Raw genomic sequence first — 16,641 nt, forward strand, 5'->3', positions numbered from 1 at the left:
CCCATTGAATTTCTAAATAGAATTCAGAATTATGATTCTCAACAATACTTTTTTAAAATCTGTCGGGGGGGGGGGGAGATAAAGAATATCGAGGAACAATTATTCCCCACAATATTTTTAAATCCATGGAGAGGGGGAGGTGGAATCCATGGGTAAAGAAAAAAATGTACACATTGTCATTTTCAGAAAAAATGCTTATAATTCAGCAGAGTTTCACTTCAACGGATTTTGAAATTTTCGGTAGATTTTGCCGAAATCGGAAAATCTACCGAATTTTCAATAGGTATGGCATTGCTCATAAATAAACCATTCTCGCATCGCTGGTCCTTAATCTATTGAAGTGATTTACTTATTTATGGATATACCCGATATACCACTCATAGATAACCAATAAGCACGTTTTTATTTTCGAAAGATACGTTTTGGTTTATTCAGGTTTATTTATGGTTTTGACTGACGTTTGTCAGTGGTTTATTTATGACGTTTACCCGCGTTTACTCAAAGATATTAGATTCTAAAATCTTTGCGATTACTATACGAACGTGACGTCACGGTCACGGATTTACGTACCAACTCCGGTACAAGTACAAACCAATTTATGGTAAAAACATAACGTCTAAACCAGTGTAAACAAAATCGACAATCGACATAACCTAAAATATCACCGGCGTTTGTTGCTTGCATGATTGCTTGTCAACTTCGATTTATATTCATTTCGACGATTTTTTCCCCTTAATTATCAAACATTTGTACTTTCGTTCCTTAAACTTACTATAAAAATGAATTCAAAAGATTCCGGTGGAGATAAGAACAAGGTTTGTGTTTACAAAAAAATCATAGTTCTGTTTATAAAGTTTTTAAAGTAGAGACAGAATCCATAAATCAATTCTTAATGATGCTCTTAAAGTTTCCCACATACATGCTAATATCAGTGTGATCAAAAATGATCTGTTTTTTTTTTACTTAAATTTATGAATGTTTTTTTAGCAAGGGGGTGGTGGTGGAGATGGCAAAGAAAAGCGTCGCAAAGAATCCATTCTAGATCTAAGCAAATACTTGGAGAAAAGTATAAGGGTTAAGTTTGCCGGTGGACGTGAGGCTGCTGGAATTCTTAAAGGCTACGACCCGCTTCTGAACCTTGTATTGGACAACACGACAGAATTCCTAAGAGGTAACTTAACAAAATGTGCTAAAATTTCTGTACTCTTTACTGCTAAATACGCCCTAATTATTTAAATAACACTTTGTTCCAATTTAATTAGTATAAGAAACAATTCTTTATGCTGGGGAGTTGGAAAAACGTGCAAAAAATAGGTTATTAGGTTCATAGTTGGGTTGCGTATTAAGATTGAAGCACTGCTCATAATGTGGCTTTTGTAACAGATGTTGTGATATTTTTAAACCTGTGTGGAAATGGTATTCTGTATGAACAGGACATGTCCAAGTATTTAAGCAGGCTTCGCGGACTATGGCGACGCTTTAACAATGATTACTACCACAGAACTTGAGAGAAACTAATACCTACTTTATTACTATTGTGGTTTTTATTATTTATTTTCTTTCAATAATGTTTTGTTTAACTGCAAACTCTAATGTTATACACAACATCAATTTAGTGTATTTGTATTTTGTTTTTATTATAGATTTGCGCTTAATATTATTATAAAGGTGAATAAATGTGTATAAGTGCCTAGGTTCTGAGCCCACAGACGCAGTTATGTCACCCAAATGCATCCAGTAATGTTTTTTTTAAATCAAAGTCCAACAACACAAAAATAACAAATTTTGGCCTAGCTATACCTACTAACACCGTTCAAAACAGACTTTATGTTGTATTTTATTTTATTTGTTTTTTTTTACGTTCAGCAGGGCTTTTACGTGGATTTTAAAAACAGAATATACCTAATTAGCTATTGAAAATTATACACAAAATTTTTAAAGCATTAAATAATAGTAAAGTGATAAACTGAATATGAAACAATATTAGATAAACATGTAACAGTAACATAAAATAACATAGAAACTAGAACAATTCTACATATAAGACAAATCACTAAAACTACATTACCAACGCTACTGTAATTTGCTAGGATTCAACAAAGTGCTGGTATAGATTACGCTTCATTCTATAAATGGAGTCAATAAATATATCAATAGTACCCCCAAACTTGTTATATCAATAGTACCCCCAAACTTGTTGCCCAGATCATGCATTTTATTAGTGTCTGATAGTTGGTTGTGCATATGGAATTTAATAGTGGCAACGCAGACAGGACTGTCAATTAAGTTGTTAATGACTGTGTAACACAACTAGGTCTGACATAATTCTCCTGTCAGACAGTGTGCTCCTGTTGACAGTGCAATTGATTCATCAAACTGATATAATTAATGTATTCAATTGGAATTTTAAGCTCAAAATTTACGTGTCTAAGAAATTTGTGCTGAACTCTTTCTATATTGTTAGAGTGAACTTTATACAAAGGGGACCAAATATATAAATGAATTATATTTTATTGACTTCTAACTAAATAAATATAGAGGGTTGTATGAAATATACCATAGGTTTCTTTTAGCTTCCTTGTGCATTCTGGAATCTGCGCTGGGCCGGATTTTCATTGGTGGATTTTTTTACTATGGAGTTGTGGCAGGAAATTCATTGGTGCAGGCATATATTTTTTTTACTATGTCGTAGTGGCACTCTGTTCTAAGTGTAGAAATATATCAATCCAAGACAGTTATTCTTTGGGGGTTTGCTCATTACACATTAGAAAAAACCGCCCTGGTTAAACGGCACCCGGCACATTAGAATTTGATCACTGTCTATCAATAATAGAAAGCGCCACTGCTCCCTACACAGGGCCGGCCCTGTATCAACCGGCACCCGGCGCATAAGTCTAAGTAGGTGATCACTGTCTATCAATAATAGAAAGCGCCACTGCTCCCTACACAGGGCCGGCCCTGTATCAAACGGCACCCGGCGCATAAGTCTAAGTAGGTGATCACTGTCTATCAATAATAGAAAGCGCCACTGCTCCCTACACAGGGCCGGCCCTGTATCAAACGGCACCCGGCGCATAAGTCTAAGTAGGTGATCATTGTCCATCATTTGTTATAAGGTATCATCAGCGCCTTAAAAATTCGGTGCCTGCATAGGGCAGGCCCGGTTTCTACACAACCATGCTGGAATAAAAACCTTATTATAATCATTCTCTATATATGAATTTGGTTTAAATATTTCAGATCCCGATGACCCATACAAACTGGTTGAAGATACCCGTCCTCTGGGGCTCGTAGTCTGCCGAGGAACTTCTGTGGTCCTCATCTGTCCAGTCGACGGCATGGAGGCTATTCAGAATCCTTTCATCGCTCAAGATGTGTGAAAACCCTCCCCCCAGTTATGTGCATTTCCTAGTTTAAGAAGACATCCAAGACAAAGTGTATCTAATTAATGGTGACCGGATAACTCATCAAAATGACAATTCGAACACCTGTAAAAAAGTGTTATAAAGTTATGAAAAGTGATTAAACAAAAACTAGGTTAAATAGGTTACATATATGTAACTATTTAACGTAGTTTTTGTTTCATCACTTTTAATGACTTTATATCACCTTTTAAAGGTGTGTTGAAAGTGTGAGGAGTTATCATGGAACCGTAAGTAAAGTGTGAAATTTGGTTTGTTTATTAGTTTTTTTATGATCTGATTTTAGATTAAAAAAAAAACTTCTGTGACCTCTAATAGCTAAATGAAATATCATTAAAATCTATTTCTTTGTGTTTGCAAATCATTATGGGTGGTGACATAGTAAATTAATAAATAATAATAAGTTCTCATTTTTATGTTTTAAAAGGTAAAAGAAACATCTGATTATTTTGTAACATGTCATTTTATTAATTAATCAAACAACAACACTTAATTCTATAAATAATATTGCACACATTTCTAAAGGAAAGTATTAAACATCTACACCAATCCTTTTACGCCTCATCCACACTTCTTAAATATAAATATTTCCTTGCACTAAAATTGTTGTCAACATATTTGCAAAATTCGAAATTAAATACAAATTTAATATTGGTATATTATTATATGTTGCATCTTTTATTCAAATTAAATAATTTTATTCCTGCATTTACTATGTACACCAACTTTGTAATTGTGTTTAGGTACTATAACAAATTCTCTCGGAAGGGTTGCCATAATATCAGTCCAGTCCGAATTCATTCCTTAACCAGGGATATTGCGGGGGGCATTCGTTGCATGTAGTCAGGTACCTGTCCTGCTGCAGGACTCGCGAGTGGAGTTTGCAAGTGTTAGGGAGGTTGCAGGCTATCTCCACAGGTTCCAAGGGCTTCTTGTTGCACTGCCACGACTCAAACTGGCCCATCTGGTTGCTGGGTGTCGGGTGCCTCATCCACTGGATCGCTTGGTAGTTGGTTACAAAGTAAACGTCAGGCATTTTGAGCACCTCGTCCATAAATTTCTAAAAGCAAACATAGTTTTAAATTTTCCAAATTGTTAAAATTGTAATTGTATAAACAAGCAACTTTTTACGACAATTTCTTGCCGGCAAGGTATTTCCGTAAATATTTCCATATTGTCAGTCAAGATTAATAATAAAAATCAGATACAATTATGTTTTATCAAGATAAATAATTAAAATATATCATCTCTTATTTACATAGTGTTCTGTTTTAAATTGATTTTGCAAGAAATCAGTGTGTTGACGATTATAATATTTAGAAATATTATTAAAGTTGATAAATAACCTTCAGATTTTATTTCATATTTTTCTGTGTACACCAGTGGCGGTCAGTGACTTTTTGTAAAAGGGATGCTGGACATCAAATGTTTATACTCGTACTTACTACATACTTGATATCAAATATGCACATCTAGATGCTAGCCCACGAACAAGATACAATTGGGTACCATCTAAAATATCTCCATAAATCCATTAAGCTCCATAACTCAATATTTCCAGTATCCAGAATAATTTTTTTTTCCGCAAATGGCCGAGATACAAAACTTTTTCGCATTAATGATTCAATTATACAACCACACAATTCACTATTATCATTTAGAACACGTTGGCGAAGGTTCAATCTTTTGGGTATTCATTTTTATTTATTTAAATTATGATAAGGTAAATCGCAGGTTAATAATATTCAATAAGAATTCGACTTCAGTAATCAAGCTCAAAGCAAACTGTCAAAGCAGCGCGCGCATACAATCCAATAGATTAGTAATAGAGGATACGCTTCTGTTCATTATACATATGAGCATTAAAGACGGTTTTTGTACGTTGGATGCTGTCATTAATATTGTATAAAGTTGACGAAGATATTGGCTTGCGGGTCTCAGTGCGCATGCGCGGAAAGAACATACATTCTAGCATTCTTGGATACGGTTTACAGATCGCTTCCACACCACAGTGTGTTTTACGTATTTCACAATATTTGAGAATGAATGTGTATTTAGACTTGCCCGCGCTGTTTGTATCGTGTCGTTCGTTGAGCGTACACAGAAACGGGACAATAATATGCACAATGTCTGGTAATAATAATATTTGTATGATTTTTTACAGAGCAGTTTTTGTAAAAAAAATCACATTAAGTTCGCTGTAGAAATATTAAAATATTTAAATTGCAGTATTGCTGTTTACGGCTATAAGTCCAAATCTTTTTACTCTAAAATGCAAGGGATGCGGAGCATCCACAGCATGTATGGACGGACCGCGCCTGGTGCACACAAGTCTTTATAAAATGTACTTCCTAGGATGATTATATGTATATTTGGTCAAATAATGTGTATGATTTTTAACATATAATACATATGTGGTTTATGTCTTAATAATTTATATGTAACAACATGAACAATCCATCCAGTAAATTATACCAGTCTAAATTGTAATTACCGTAAAAGCAGCCAAATATTCTGGTTTTTTAAACCAGGCAGTGTGGAAGTACAAGCCCAGCGGTGCCCTGTTACTCAGGTAGTGTCTTTTGAAGTTAGCATGGAACATTCTGTATATTTCTTCTCCGTTGAGATGTGGGGGGCAAGAGTCTACCATAGCACAGGTGTATTCACTGACTGTCAACTGGTTCATTACCATCTCCCATATTCCCGGATAACTCCTCGACGGACAGTTCTGGTTGTTTCCTAAAATTAAATTTAGTAATCATATTTTAGCATCTAAACTCGTGTATTTTTTGATCCTGCTTTCCTATATTTTATTAATCAATGAGATATCATGTATGTCCAAGGTTTGTTGTACAGAAAATAAAGTAAATGATCAAATAATTAAATATTAGGTAATTGATGAGTGACATCTCTTGATATAAATTAAAACATTGTATTGAATTTCTAAATAACTCCCATCTATTGACTAAATTAGAAACCTTGTATCAAATTAATCTCAATAAGAAAAAAAAATCAATTATTATGTTTAAACATATATATTATTTCCGTTGTAACCTATCTCTGTTTCTCATTGCCCTTACATGTAACAGAAAGAAAGGTTACAATGGAAAATAATGGCACATTACCACCTTAACACCTAATCATTTAGTGTCATATACTTTTAAAATGCTAAGTTTCACGAGTAAACTGATAAAATGGTTACCTGTACATTTGTGAGGCATCTTGTGATCAAGGGTATATGGCCAAAGTGGGGGGTCTGAAAATGGAGCGGTCATAGAAGAGTCGTACACAAAGCCAAACTCTTTCATCATTAGAAATTGTCTATTCCACCCAACTCGTAGAAATGGGACACGCATTCCACTAAAATCAAACATAAAATTATTTTATATCATTTTTTAAATTACATGTACGTATCTGCTTATAGGCAAAATTTTTTTTTTTTAACTTACCGTAAATCCTCCATTCGGACGCTTGCAAACTTGTTGACTATATTAGCCATTCCGACCATTTCATCGAACCAGTCTTCTATTGTAGCATTTCTTGACCACCATTCTTCTGGTCCTCTGTGACTGAAATGTTGACATTAATTCATGCGTTATTTAAAATCTCAACACTTAATTATTTACCATTTAATTATTTAATTTTTATCCACAGATAAAGAGCAACTTTTTACGGTAATTTCTTGCCAGCAAGGTGTTGTTGTGAAGACTATTCTTGCCGACGTACCGGCCTGTCTTGCCGGTGAGTTCGCATGGCTATCAATATTACAACAATATTGTTAGTACAAATCTATTTCCTTCTCGCTCAGTTACATATGTGCGTCTGTTCAACAACACCTTCAACTCCTTGCCCTGCAAGACTATGGACGCTCAAAACAATTGTTCGGCAATAAGCAACAATAGGCAATTTTTCTTGCTCGTTTGCCAGCACTTATCGAAATTGGAATCAAATGAATAATGTTACCATAGGCCAAAAAGTGCCATATTTTAATGGTGCTTACTTACTCAACTCCAATAATAATAGGGTAGGTTATTTAATAAATTATACTTACGTTATTGAGTGAACTGCGATTTCATGACCTTGATTCCACATTTTTTGAACCTGCATATAGTTGGTGTACTGGTGAGAAACATAAAAAGTGGCTCGTGCTGGACATCCATTTGGATTTTTTCTCTCTGGAGTGAACAACTTCTGCGTGTAGAGGTCCCAGTTTTCAAAATTGATGGCATCGTCAAATGTCAAAGTTATCATTTGGGGTACCTATAAATATAAAATAGACCATTATGGATTTCTGGGATATTTCATGAATACATAAATAAAGACATTGTATTACGAGATGGTCTTACCTGATTGACTTCTAGGTTCCCTGGTATCAGAGTGCCGTCTTTTGAGCAGAAGCAGTCCGGTAGCAAGCAAGTCTGTAGATTGCAAGACTCCGCTGCATTGGGATCATGATGCACATCACACCATCCCTAAATTGTATACATTTAATTACACAATGTTTGTAAAATAATAAGCCTCGTTTTACTACAATCATAAACATGTGTAGCCGTACTGCTGAAACGTTCCACTCCGTTGTAACCTTTTCTTCATTCTCCTAAACGACATGTACGTAGAAGAAAAAAAATACGTACATGGTTTATTAAAATGGGTTTCAATTAGTAGTACGGGAATTGACCTGTTGTCATTCCGTAATTCCATATTTTCTCTTTTGGAGACGACAAATGCAATAGAAAAAGACTTTACGAGTTCTCATCAGCAGGGTAACATTTTTATTGACTGAGGTTAGCTAAGTCCTGTTTTAACTCGACCATTTGGCATTTTATTTGTTTAATTTATTTGTTACATTTCGGTTTCAAGATAGTGGCTGATTTAATCTGTCATGCACCGCAGAAACACAGACAGGCACGATCAAAAAAGTCATTTCTCTGAATATATGTAGCTATTCTGGGGAATATATTTCTGGTAGATTACATAAGTACTATTTTTAATCAAAAAATATGAAACATTATCTGGTAATTCGGTACAATTTATTACAGAAAAATAACTTTGCAAAAACCAAGTAAGTTATGAAAATAGAATCAGCTGGCGCACACCGAAAATTTAGCATAAGCGTATGACGGGTTAACGTTTCAGTAAAGATTCTTTTTTCAAATGTGAAATCGTTGTGTTTATTTATTAAGTAGGTAGGCATTTAAGTACCTACTTTCAAATCTTATGATTTGAGAGGAAATTTTGGTTTTGATTTAAAAAAGAGCAAATTAGAAACTTACTTTTTTTGGACGCTAGGTCTACTACCGTTCACAGAACTACTAATATTAATAATGATTAATATAATAGCTAACCTCATCAGAAGAGTCGGGGCAGTCAATGGATCCATCACAAAAGTATTCATTGGGTAGGCAGGTACCATCTCCGCATCCCAACTCTGATGGATCTGGGCAATCTGCGGCTTCCAGTAGCGGCTTTGGAACCTGTACCTCTGCAATCATTTTAAATGGTGATCAATATCCCATATTTGTTTCTTCAGCAGCACAGAGGTTCCACTGATCGGACCCAACACTAGTGTGGAAGTCCATTTCGGGGATTATTGTGAGCCGAAAGGGGAGGAGGAAAGTAGGGTACTATCTAGTTATTTGGCACTGAACATAAAATCTCTAGAAGTGTGATCTAAAGACGATTTGTGAGAAAAAATATTCGGTAAGTATCACTTATGCCCATTTAAAAAGAAATTAAGAGGTTTTCTTGTAAGTAGATTCTTCATTTATTATGCAGTTGTACTTTTGGTTCTGAGAGTATCCGTCACTCTGGAATGAAATGCAAATATTTATATAAAGTGCACTAACTTCGGGAAGTGATTCTACATGTAAAAAAGATGTACGGAAAATTATTTTGTACTGGAAAACACAATGGAATTAAAATCGTTACTACTCTGCCATAAAGCTCACCAGGGGCGTAGCCAGCCTCCAAGTTAGGGGGTGCAGCTTAATTTTTTTTTATATAGCTTACAGGGAAGAAACAAAGAAGTAGTCAGAACAACCTAGAAATATTTACATACAAGCTTACGTGTACTCAGGATTATGAATAGGGCGGTTTTAAACCGTAAAGGGTTCTATAATATTATTTTGCAGTGCAAAGATCTCATATTTTATCTCTAGATTACCTGCATAGATATAAAAAAAGAATTTCGAATATCGCACATCAGTCTCAATTTCTCAATGATCTCGGAGCCCTGTGGAACTATGACATCTCCAACTGAAAGTAATTTACGAGGGCGAATGGGGTGGAAAATTACTTACCACTCTCAAAAAGAAATGGAAAAGTGTCGCAAGCGAATTTTTTCCACAGTATCCCCTTGGGGTAGGTATGTGGCGCAGATGAAGTTAGTGGAATATGAATTACTATATTCATGGACACACGGAAATAGTGCCGCAGTTGAAATTTTCTATGGTGTTCCTAATAGGGGTAGGTATGTGGTGTGGGTGAAGGGAGTGGAATATGAATTATAACATTCACAAAGACACAGAAAAAGCGCCCCAGGGGGAAACTTTTGTAGGTCTAAGCGCAGACCAACTTTCGATTTTTATTTTTCGGAGAGTTTGTACCCCAACCATATTTAGACGAAATTTTTTTAGTATCTTTTTAAACGGAATTATTTTAGTATTGCTTAAAACGGAACATTTAAAACATTTTTTTTTCTGTTCGCATATCAGCGGGTAATTAATTAAATAATTTTATTCCTGTTGTGGTTCGTACGTACGGTACAGTTAGTCCACCAACAGAAGTATTCCTTATGCTAATATTTAGCAGTGGGGTATTATTTTCATTAAAAATATCTTTGTGTAGCTGAAGTATTGTAAATTTCTTTTAATATTTTTAATGAGATAGTATTTCTAAGTCTGAAGAAAATATATATTAGTTTCCTCATTCTGTTTACTGTGGAGTTTATTTGATTTTTCCAATTGATTTTATTGTCGATAATTATTCCGAGATATTTTATTTGTTCTTTACTACTAATATGTATACAATTTGAGTTACATGGTGTGATTTTAAGTATACAATTTCTGTCGTGAACTTTAATGAACTTTACATTTATATTTGAAATATTCTCTGTTAGGCTCAGAGGTAGAAAATGAGTTTTTTCAACATTTAAAGAGAGTAAGTTTTTGTCAAACCATTGTTTAATGATATTTATTGCATTATTTGCTGATATTTCGGCCTCTTAAGAACCTACCTACAAATCTTATGATTTCAGAGAAAATTAGAAACATACTTTTTGGATGTGAGGTAGGTACTGTTAACAGAATGAGCAGTTAATTTTTTATTGATAAATAAATATTAATTAAATAAAAAGTCTCATTCTTAAAAAATAAATAAAATATTTATAAATAGCTTTTAACTACTAAAAAATCTTTTCAATTGTCATTATACTTTAGTTTCTCTGAATTTGTGATAATTTATTAGTAGGTATCTATTAGAAAGGTATTGAAATTTTGATGACACAATTTAAATATTTTTTTGTTAAAATATAGCATTAATATGCACATATTAAGCACTTTCAGAATTCAGACAATCCATACTTTATGGATTGTTTGAAATCTTCATATACCTAATCAGTTCCAATTTTGAAAATACACTTAAATTGAAATTAAACTAGATTTTATTGAACCAGAGTTACGCAGGACGCACAGACAACCGAATAAGTATTTTTTAATAACTGATTGATTTTAATCACTTACCAGCTGTATAATATTGATTTGTTTTGGGGGTATTATGCCGTGTTGCGCTACCTCCTTCTTTAGCCAACGTTTTGGACAGCATTACAGCGTCTATCATCAGGGCAGATGTGTAATTATTACACACTGCAATGCTGTCCGAAACGTTGGCTAAAGAAGGAGGTAGCGCAACACGGCATAATACCCCAAAAACAAATCGCTATAATACTTTTGGCAATCTTTTGAAAATCTCTTTTCATACCACTTCAAAACTTTTGAAAATCTCAAATCATACCACTTACCAGCTGTTATATCGCAGTTATGGACATTGGCTTTGAAATCACATATTTGTCGGCTAACATCGAAAAGCAGTCCCACGGAACATTTGAATTCGAAAACTTCACCATCGAGACACAAGTAATATTTTGAGCATTCATTATTCGTCCATATCTTGTTCTTTAACCTCTGGGGATTTCTGCGGAAATAACAAAAGCATTATGAATTCACATATTAACCTAGGTTTATTTCTATTTTGTCTGGCCTTAATATTAAAATTATGCATTGGACCTCAATACGTAAATTTTATTATAGGTTCATAAAATATCTATTTTATTTTAATGTTTTGCTTTCGCTGAATTTTTCCTTTATGAGAAAACATTTAGCATTTTTTATTATTGATTCTAAAATGAATATACAAACGAAAAAGTGAGATTAAAAAAACTCATGCATAATCTACAAGTGGATACATGAATAGACTATTACATACGACCCCAAAGGAAACGAAATAATTTACTAGTATTTAATAGTGTGTTTAGTTTCATGTATGTATTTTATTTGTTTGTATATTTTACATGTACAATAATTAAATCAACTTATTCATTAAATATTGCTTCAACTTAAATATATAATCACAATCGTGAGATTTCCAAACCAAATGTATCACACACCTCAACTTGACACTGGCTAGAACACTCCTTTGGGGTGATAAAGCCATTAAAAAAAAAAAAAAACAATTTAGGTACTGACCTATAAACGTATAAAAGGATCGGGCGACTCTAATGTAACAAAATTACTAATTTAAAATATATACAATCAAAATAAGAATATTGGTGATCGGTTGGAAGGTAGACATCTATCTATATAAAAAAAATGTTAATACGAAATTAGTATATACCTACGCTGTAACGAAAGTCGAAAATGCAAGGGATTCAGTGATTGCACAGCTCTTATTTCCTTTGCCTACGCCCATTCAGACGAGGAAGTAGCTTAGAGGCGAACAAGACGCGGTAATCGATTTATAACATTAAACCACTTATTATAGTAAAATCGTGTTAGGTAAATGAACCGATAATAAAACAACTAACCACGCAATAACGCGCAACGGAATTACGTAAATAATCTTGGTATATTCCGCCATGCGGTAGGTATAGGTTGTAGGTGGCTATTGCACTGATTGCACGGATTGTCTACTTTCCTTCATCTATATTCTTCGCAATTTCTATTCGAAGCTGGCAATAAAATAATTTGACACTATCTGAGTAAAATTTTCCCCGTGGCGGTGTTAAATTTCAATCCAATATGTCATTGTTACATCGTGTAGAAAGTTGTATAAAAGTTCCTACCTGTAAAACTTGCCGTCTTCTAAACAACTAACGGTATTTCGTAAACTCCTTTTTACCAGGTTGCCGGTTTGAACACCTAAACAAAAAATATAAACATTGATTGGTTATTTTTTCACTAAGGGTTTGATGGCGAGTATGTTGGTTATATCGTACACATTACACATACATATTACGTTTATTTTTAACACTGTCACAAATTACTTTCAAATTAAACAGCTTTGATAAGCATGTTATGAATTTAATTTAAAAGTTTGAAAATTTACACGGTGTCCGGAAAATGGTAGAACAAGCGAGAAACTGTTGAATCTACTTCATATAGAGAATCCAAAAAACCCTATCTAAGTTTTATTTTTGGAAACTAAGGAGTTAATAAAACTTTTTGAGCCAGAACTACGCATCGAAGCATTTTAAAATACGTTAAACCTTAAATTTGACCTGACATATTCCAACTTCGGTCTCGATTTATTAAAAAATGAAAGGTCAAATCAAAAAAGTTATAAGTGCCACAAAATCGACTCTAAACGTGGTGTATATTCACCAGTTTCCCCTAGTACTACGAGTTTCCGGACACCATGTACAGATATTGAATCACATACAATTATTGCGAACGACAAATCGATTTGTTTAGTTATACATATTTAGTCTGATATAGACACATTTTTAAATGTACCTAACGAATTTATAATGCATTATCCCGCCGATTTAATTCATGCCGCGAACATAATTTTGATTTTCGAACAACAACAATGATTCACCGTTCCGCAATAGTCACTTGCAATTTTTCAATTCGCATTTAAAATTCGAACTACGTACTGGCCAGTGTGAATAAAAAACATATCAATATTCCTGTTAGCAAAATGTAACTTCGCGCCATCACGGAATGCAATGCGTCTGATACTGAATAGCGAGGAACCGAAGCACACTATCTGATTCGAGAGTTCAGAGCGACTTTCTTCTTTCTCCGCTATCTACCTGCTTGTGAGTGTGTATGCAAACTCGTATATATTATATGGGTATGCATACATACTTAGACGATATCCGTTAAATGTGAATAACCTAGTTTATAAATCTGAAAAGATCTGTTAACGCGATAAGGGTGTTCTCGCCATCGATCATTTGCGGATCTATAAAATCTTTATATTTTGGTAGGTCGGTACCTATCTACCTACCTACTGCAAAACTGATCTCCTTCCATCAAATCTGTACTTACAACCAGATTTTCTAATCTAAAATCTATAAATGTTTATATTTCTTTATTATTTTATTTGAAAATATTATGAAAAGTATTTATTTAAGCGCTTAATATGGAAATTGTTTAAATAACGGTATATAGTATACAATTTATACATATATAATATCTCCTCTTTTCCATTAGTTGCTCGCTAGAGGGGCATGTGCTGTATTCTTTTTTTCAAATTTTTTCCTCTAAATTAGTTTCTTTTTTTGCGTAAATATGTGAATTTCGTAACGGAAGAGAGATAACCAATACTGCATTAGTAGACAATAAATAATTGCACCATAGCCAAAAAGCTTTTCTGAAAAAAAACATATATAAGTAGGTACGTAGGTACTATTAAACTAGTGGTAGACGAATCGTTGTAGTCACGAGAGATAGAGAGATCGACAGCCGACACATTTAATAATAAAGCCCATGCAATGGCGTATAAAAAAGTGGTATGCAGGCTTAGTATTTTATTTCCTGTGTTAGTGGTTCTGTCTATAGATAGGTACCTAGATTTGTTAAATGATATGTAGTTAGGTACCTATTTATCAATAATATTAGAAACTAAAAAGATCCAAGTTGTAACAGGAGTCGTTCGTGATTTCTCTAAAAAATAATTACATTTTGCGTAATAGTATATCATTATTAGCACAAAATATTCCTATACTTTATCCTTAACACTGAATCTGAAATAATTAATTGTAAACAGAGACAGTGACTCGGAAAAGGCGATAAGGACATTTATCATACCTAATCCAATGCATAACTACCTATAATAGATCAATACTGAGAAGAACCAATCTACCCGTAATCGGTCATTACCGAGAAGACCCAATCTGCCTGTAATCGATCGTTACCATGATGAACCAACCTACCTGTAATCGATCGTTCCCAAGATGAACAAATCTACCAGTAATCGATCGTTCCCAAGATGAACAAATCTACCAGTAATCGATCGTTACCGAAATGAACCAATCTACCTAAATTAATTTAATCACTGCAATCGTGCTTATTCATAAAGCCATGGATACACATGCCAGTGAAAATGCATGCTTTTGACGAGTATGTTTACTACTAGCTTGCTTCTAGGCCAGTGTACACAAGCTACATACAGGCATGCTAGCTACTCACATCTCTAGTTCCATGCGCGTAGCTATTTCAGATAAATGTTCCGGAAGAAATAGGAAACGAACTGCAATTTTATTTTCGCAAAGCGGCCAACCTGTATTTCACAAACACTGATAGCTACGACAGTGTATAATAAAGTTCACAGTCAGTTCATCGCCCCACCGAGCGTTCTGATCGTGAAAATATCAATTTGCAAAAAGCAACAAAACAGCGCCGTTCGATTAAATAACATAAGAGTTACTAGCTGCGACATGATACACATGCCACTGGCATGCTTTTGAGCGAGTTACCAGCATATTTATCTGCGGCTCAATAGATTAAAAAAAATATGAAACAACATTCTAACACTTTTATTTTATAATTGGGTACCTACATCGTTTTACACACATTTAGAAATGCATTCACCAAATTGATTTTAAAACGGGTTTTATAGACAACGAACTAACAACAAAAAGTTTAATTTAAACATGCTAACGAATCATAACTCGTTTCCTGTTATCACACAGTTTGGGTGCCTCTGTCTTTTCATTGGATCAAATACGCTAATGATATGAAGAGAAAACACAATAAAAAAATATATGTTGATATTGGTACCTACACAATAATAATGTAGTAGTGTTGGGTCAACCAAAAGTAGACATAGAGTGTAATAATAATATTGTCAAATGGAAAAAAAGCTGTCGTCAGAGTTCACTGATATTTAAAAATACATAAATAGTAAGGTACCTACTAAGAATGCATTTTCAAAATGCTGACCATCTTATTTTGGCTAACTCTTTTTATATATTAGGGATATATTGGATAGGGACTTTATTTTATACTATTTATAGATTACAATGCCCAAATAAGCGCGCGAAAATATAACTTGCACCAATCTAGGTATATTGATATTACAGGGTAATTGAGTTCCATGAGGTTCCAAACGTTTGAAAGTACGTACCAACGTATCTTACGTTTGAACGGAAAATTCGCAAGTGTGAGAAAATAAGACAGACGGAGAAAATGTCTTTAAAGGAATACACGCGAGCGTGAAAACTTCCGAAAGTAAACTGGATGGAAATCCCCAATGCTTTTTTAAAAAATGCTACACAATAATAAGTAAATTAGGTTTTTCATAGAATCAATATTTGTTATTTTATCAGGATAGTAAGTACAGAAAGAAAGTTTCCGAAGTACCCACTACTAAATTTGAAAACGATATATTTGACCTGTCGATATTCTATTGTCCGACTTCTTCCACTGGAGCAATCCATTACAGTTTATTTTTTATTATTCTTTATTTTAGCCATACACAATATTTTTTTTTCTTATTAACAAATACAACAAATTACAGAATATAATTGATTACACATCATAAACATAACATAACGTAACATAAATAAACCAAACATAACATAAAAATAACATAAACATAACATAACATACAACGGTACAGCTGGTAACAGTAGGTTATCACAAAATTATAAAAATTGGAACCTGTGTACAATATAAGTGGGCGCTTTTCGTTATTTAAGCAAAGATTTTTCTAAAAT

General features: G+C 33.7%; 2 protein-coding genes across 2 annotated transcripts; one reads left to right on the forward strand and one right to left on the reverse strand.

Moving 5' to 3' along the window:
- The first annotated feature begins 423 nt into the window (after positions 1–423).
- Positions 424–3,877, forward strand: LSm7 (U6 snRNA-associated Sm-like protein LSm7). Its single transcript, XM_089638002.1, has 3 exons — positions 424–815; positions 988–1,171; positions 3,241–3,877. The coding sequence occupies exons 1-3, from the start codon at positions 780–782 to the stop codon at positions 3,378–3,380; spliced, it is 360 nt and encodes a 119-aa protein (XP_089494128.1). The 5' UTR covers positions 424–779; the 3' UTR covers positions 3,381–3,877.
- Positions 3,878–4,013: 136 nt separating this feature from the next.
- Positions 4,014–13,639, reverse strand: ChLD3 (Chitin and LDLR binding deacetylase 3). Its single transcript, XM_089638011.1, has 10 exons — positions 13,573–13,639; positions 12,760–12,835; positions 11,440–11,612; positions 8,768–8,904; positions 7,769–7,894; positions 7,474–7,682; positions 6,872–6,991; positions 6,625–6,782; positions 5,917–6,161; positions 4,014–4,482 (listed from the first exon to the last, which is right to left on the reverse strand). The coding sequence occupies exons 1-10, from the start codon at positions 13,631–13,633 to the stop codon at positions 4,204–4,206; spliced, it is 1,584 nt and encodes a 527-aa protein (XP_089494137.1). The 5' UTR covers positions 13,634–13,639; the 3' UTR covers positions 4,014–4,203.
- Between the last annotated feature and the right edge of the window lie 3,002 nt (positions 13,640–16,641).

Source organism: Hesperophylax consimilis, chromosome 1 (genome assembly GCF_061612785.1).
Source record: "Hesperophylax consimilis isolate HC1 chromosome 1, BYU_Hcon_1.0, whole genome shotgun sequence".
Classification (NCBI taxonomy): Eukaryota; Metazoa; Arthropoda; class Insecta; order Trichoptera; family Limnephilidae; genus Hesperophylax; species Hesperophylax consimilis.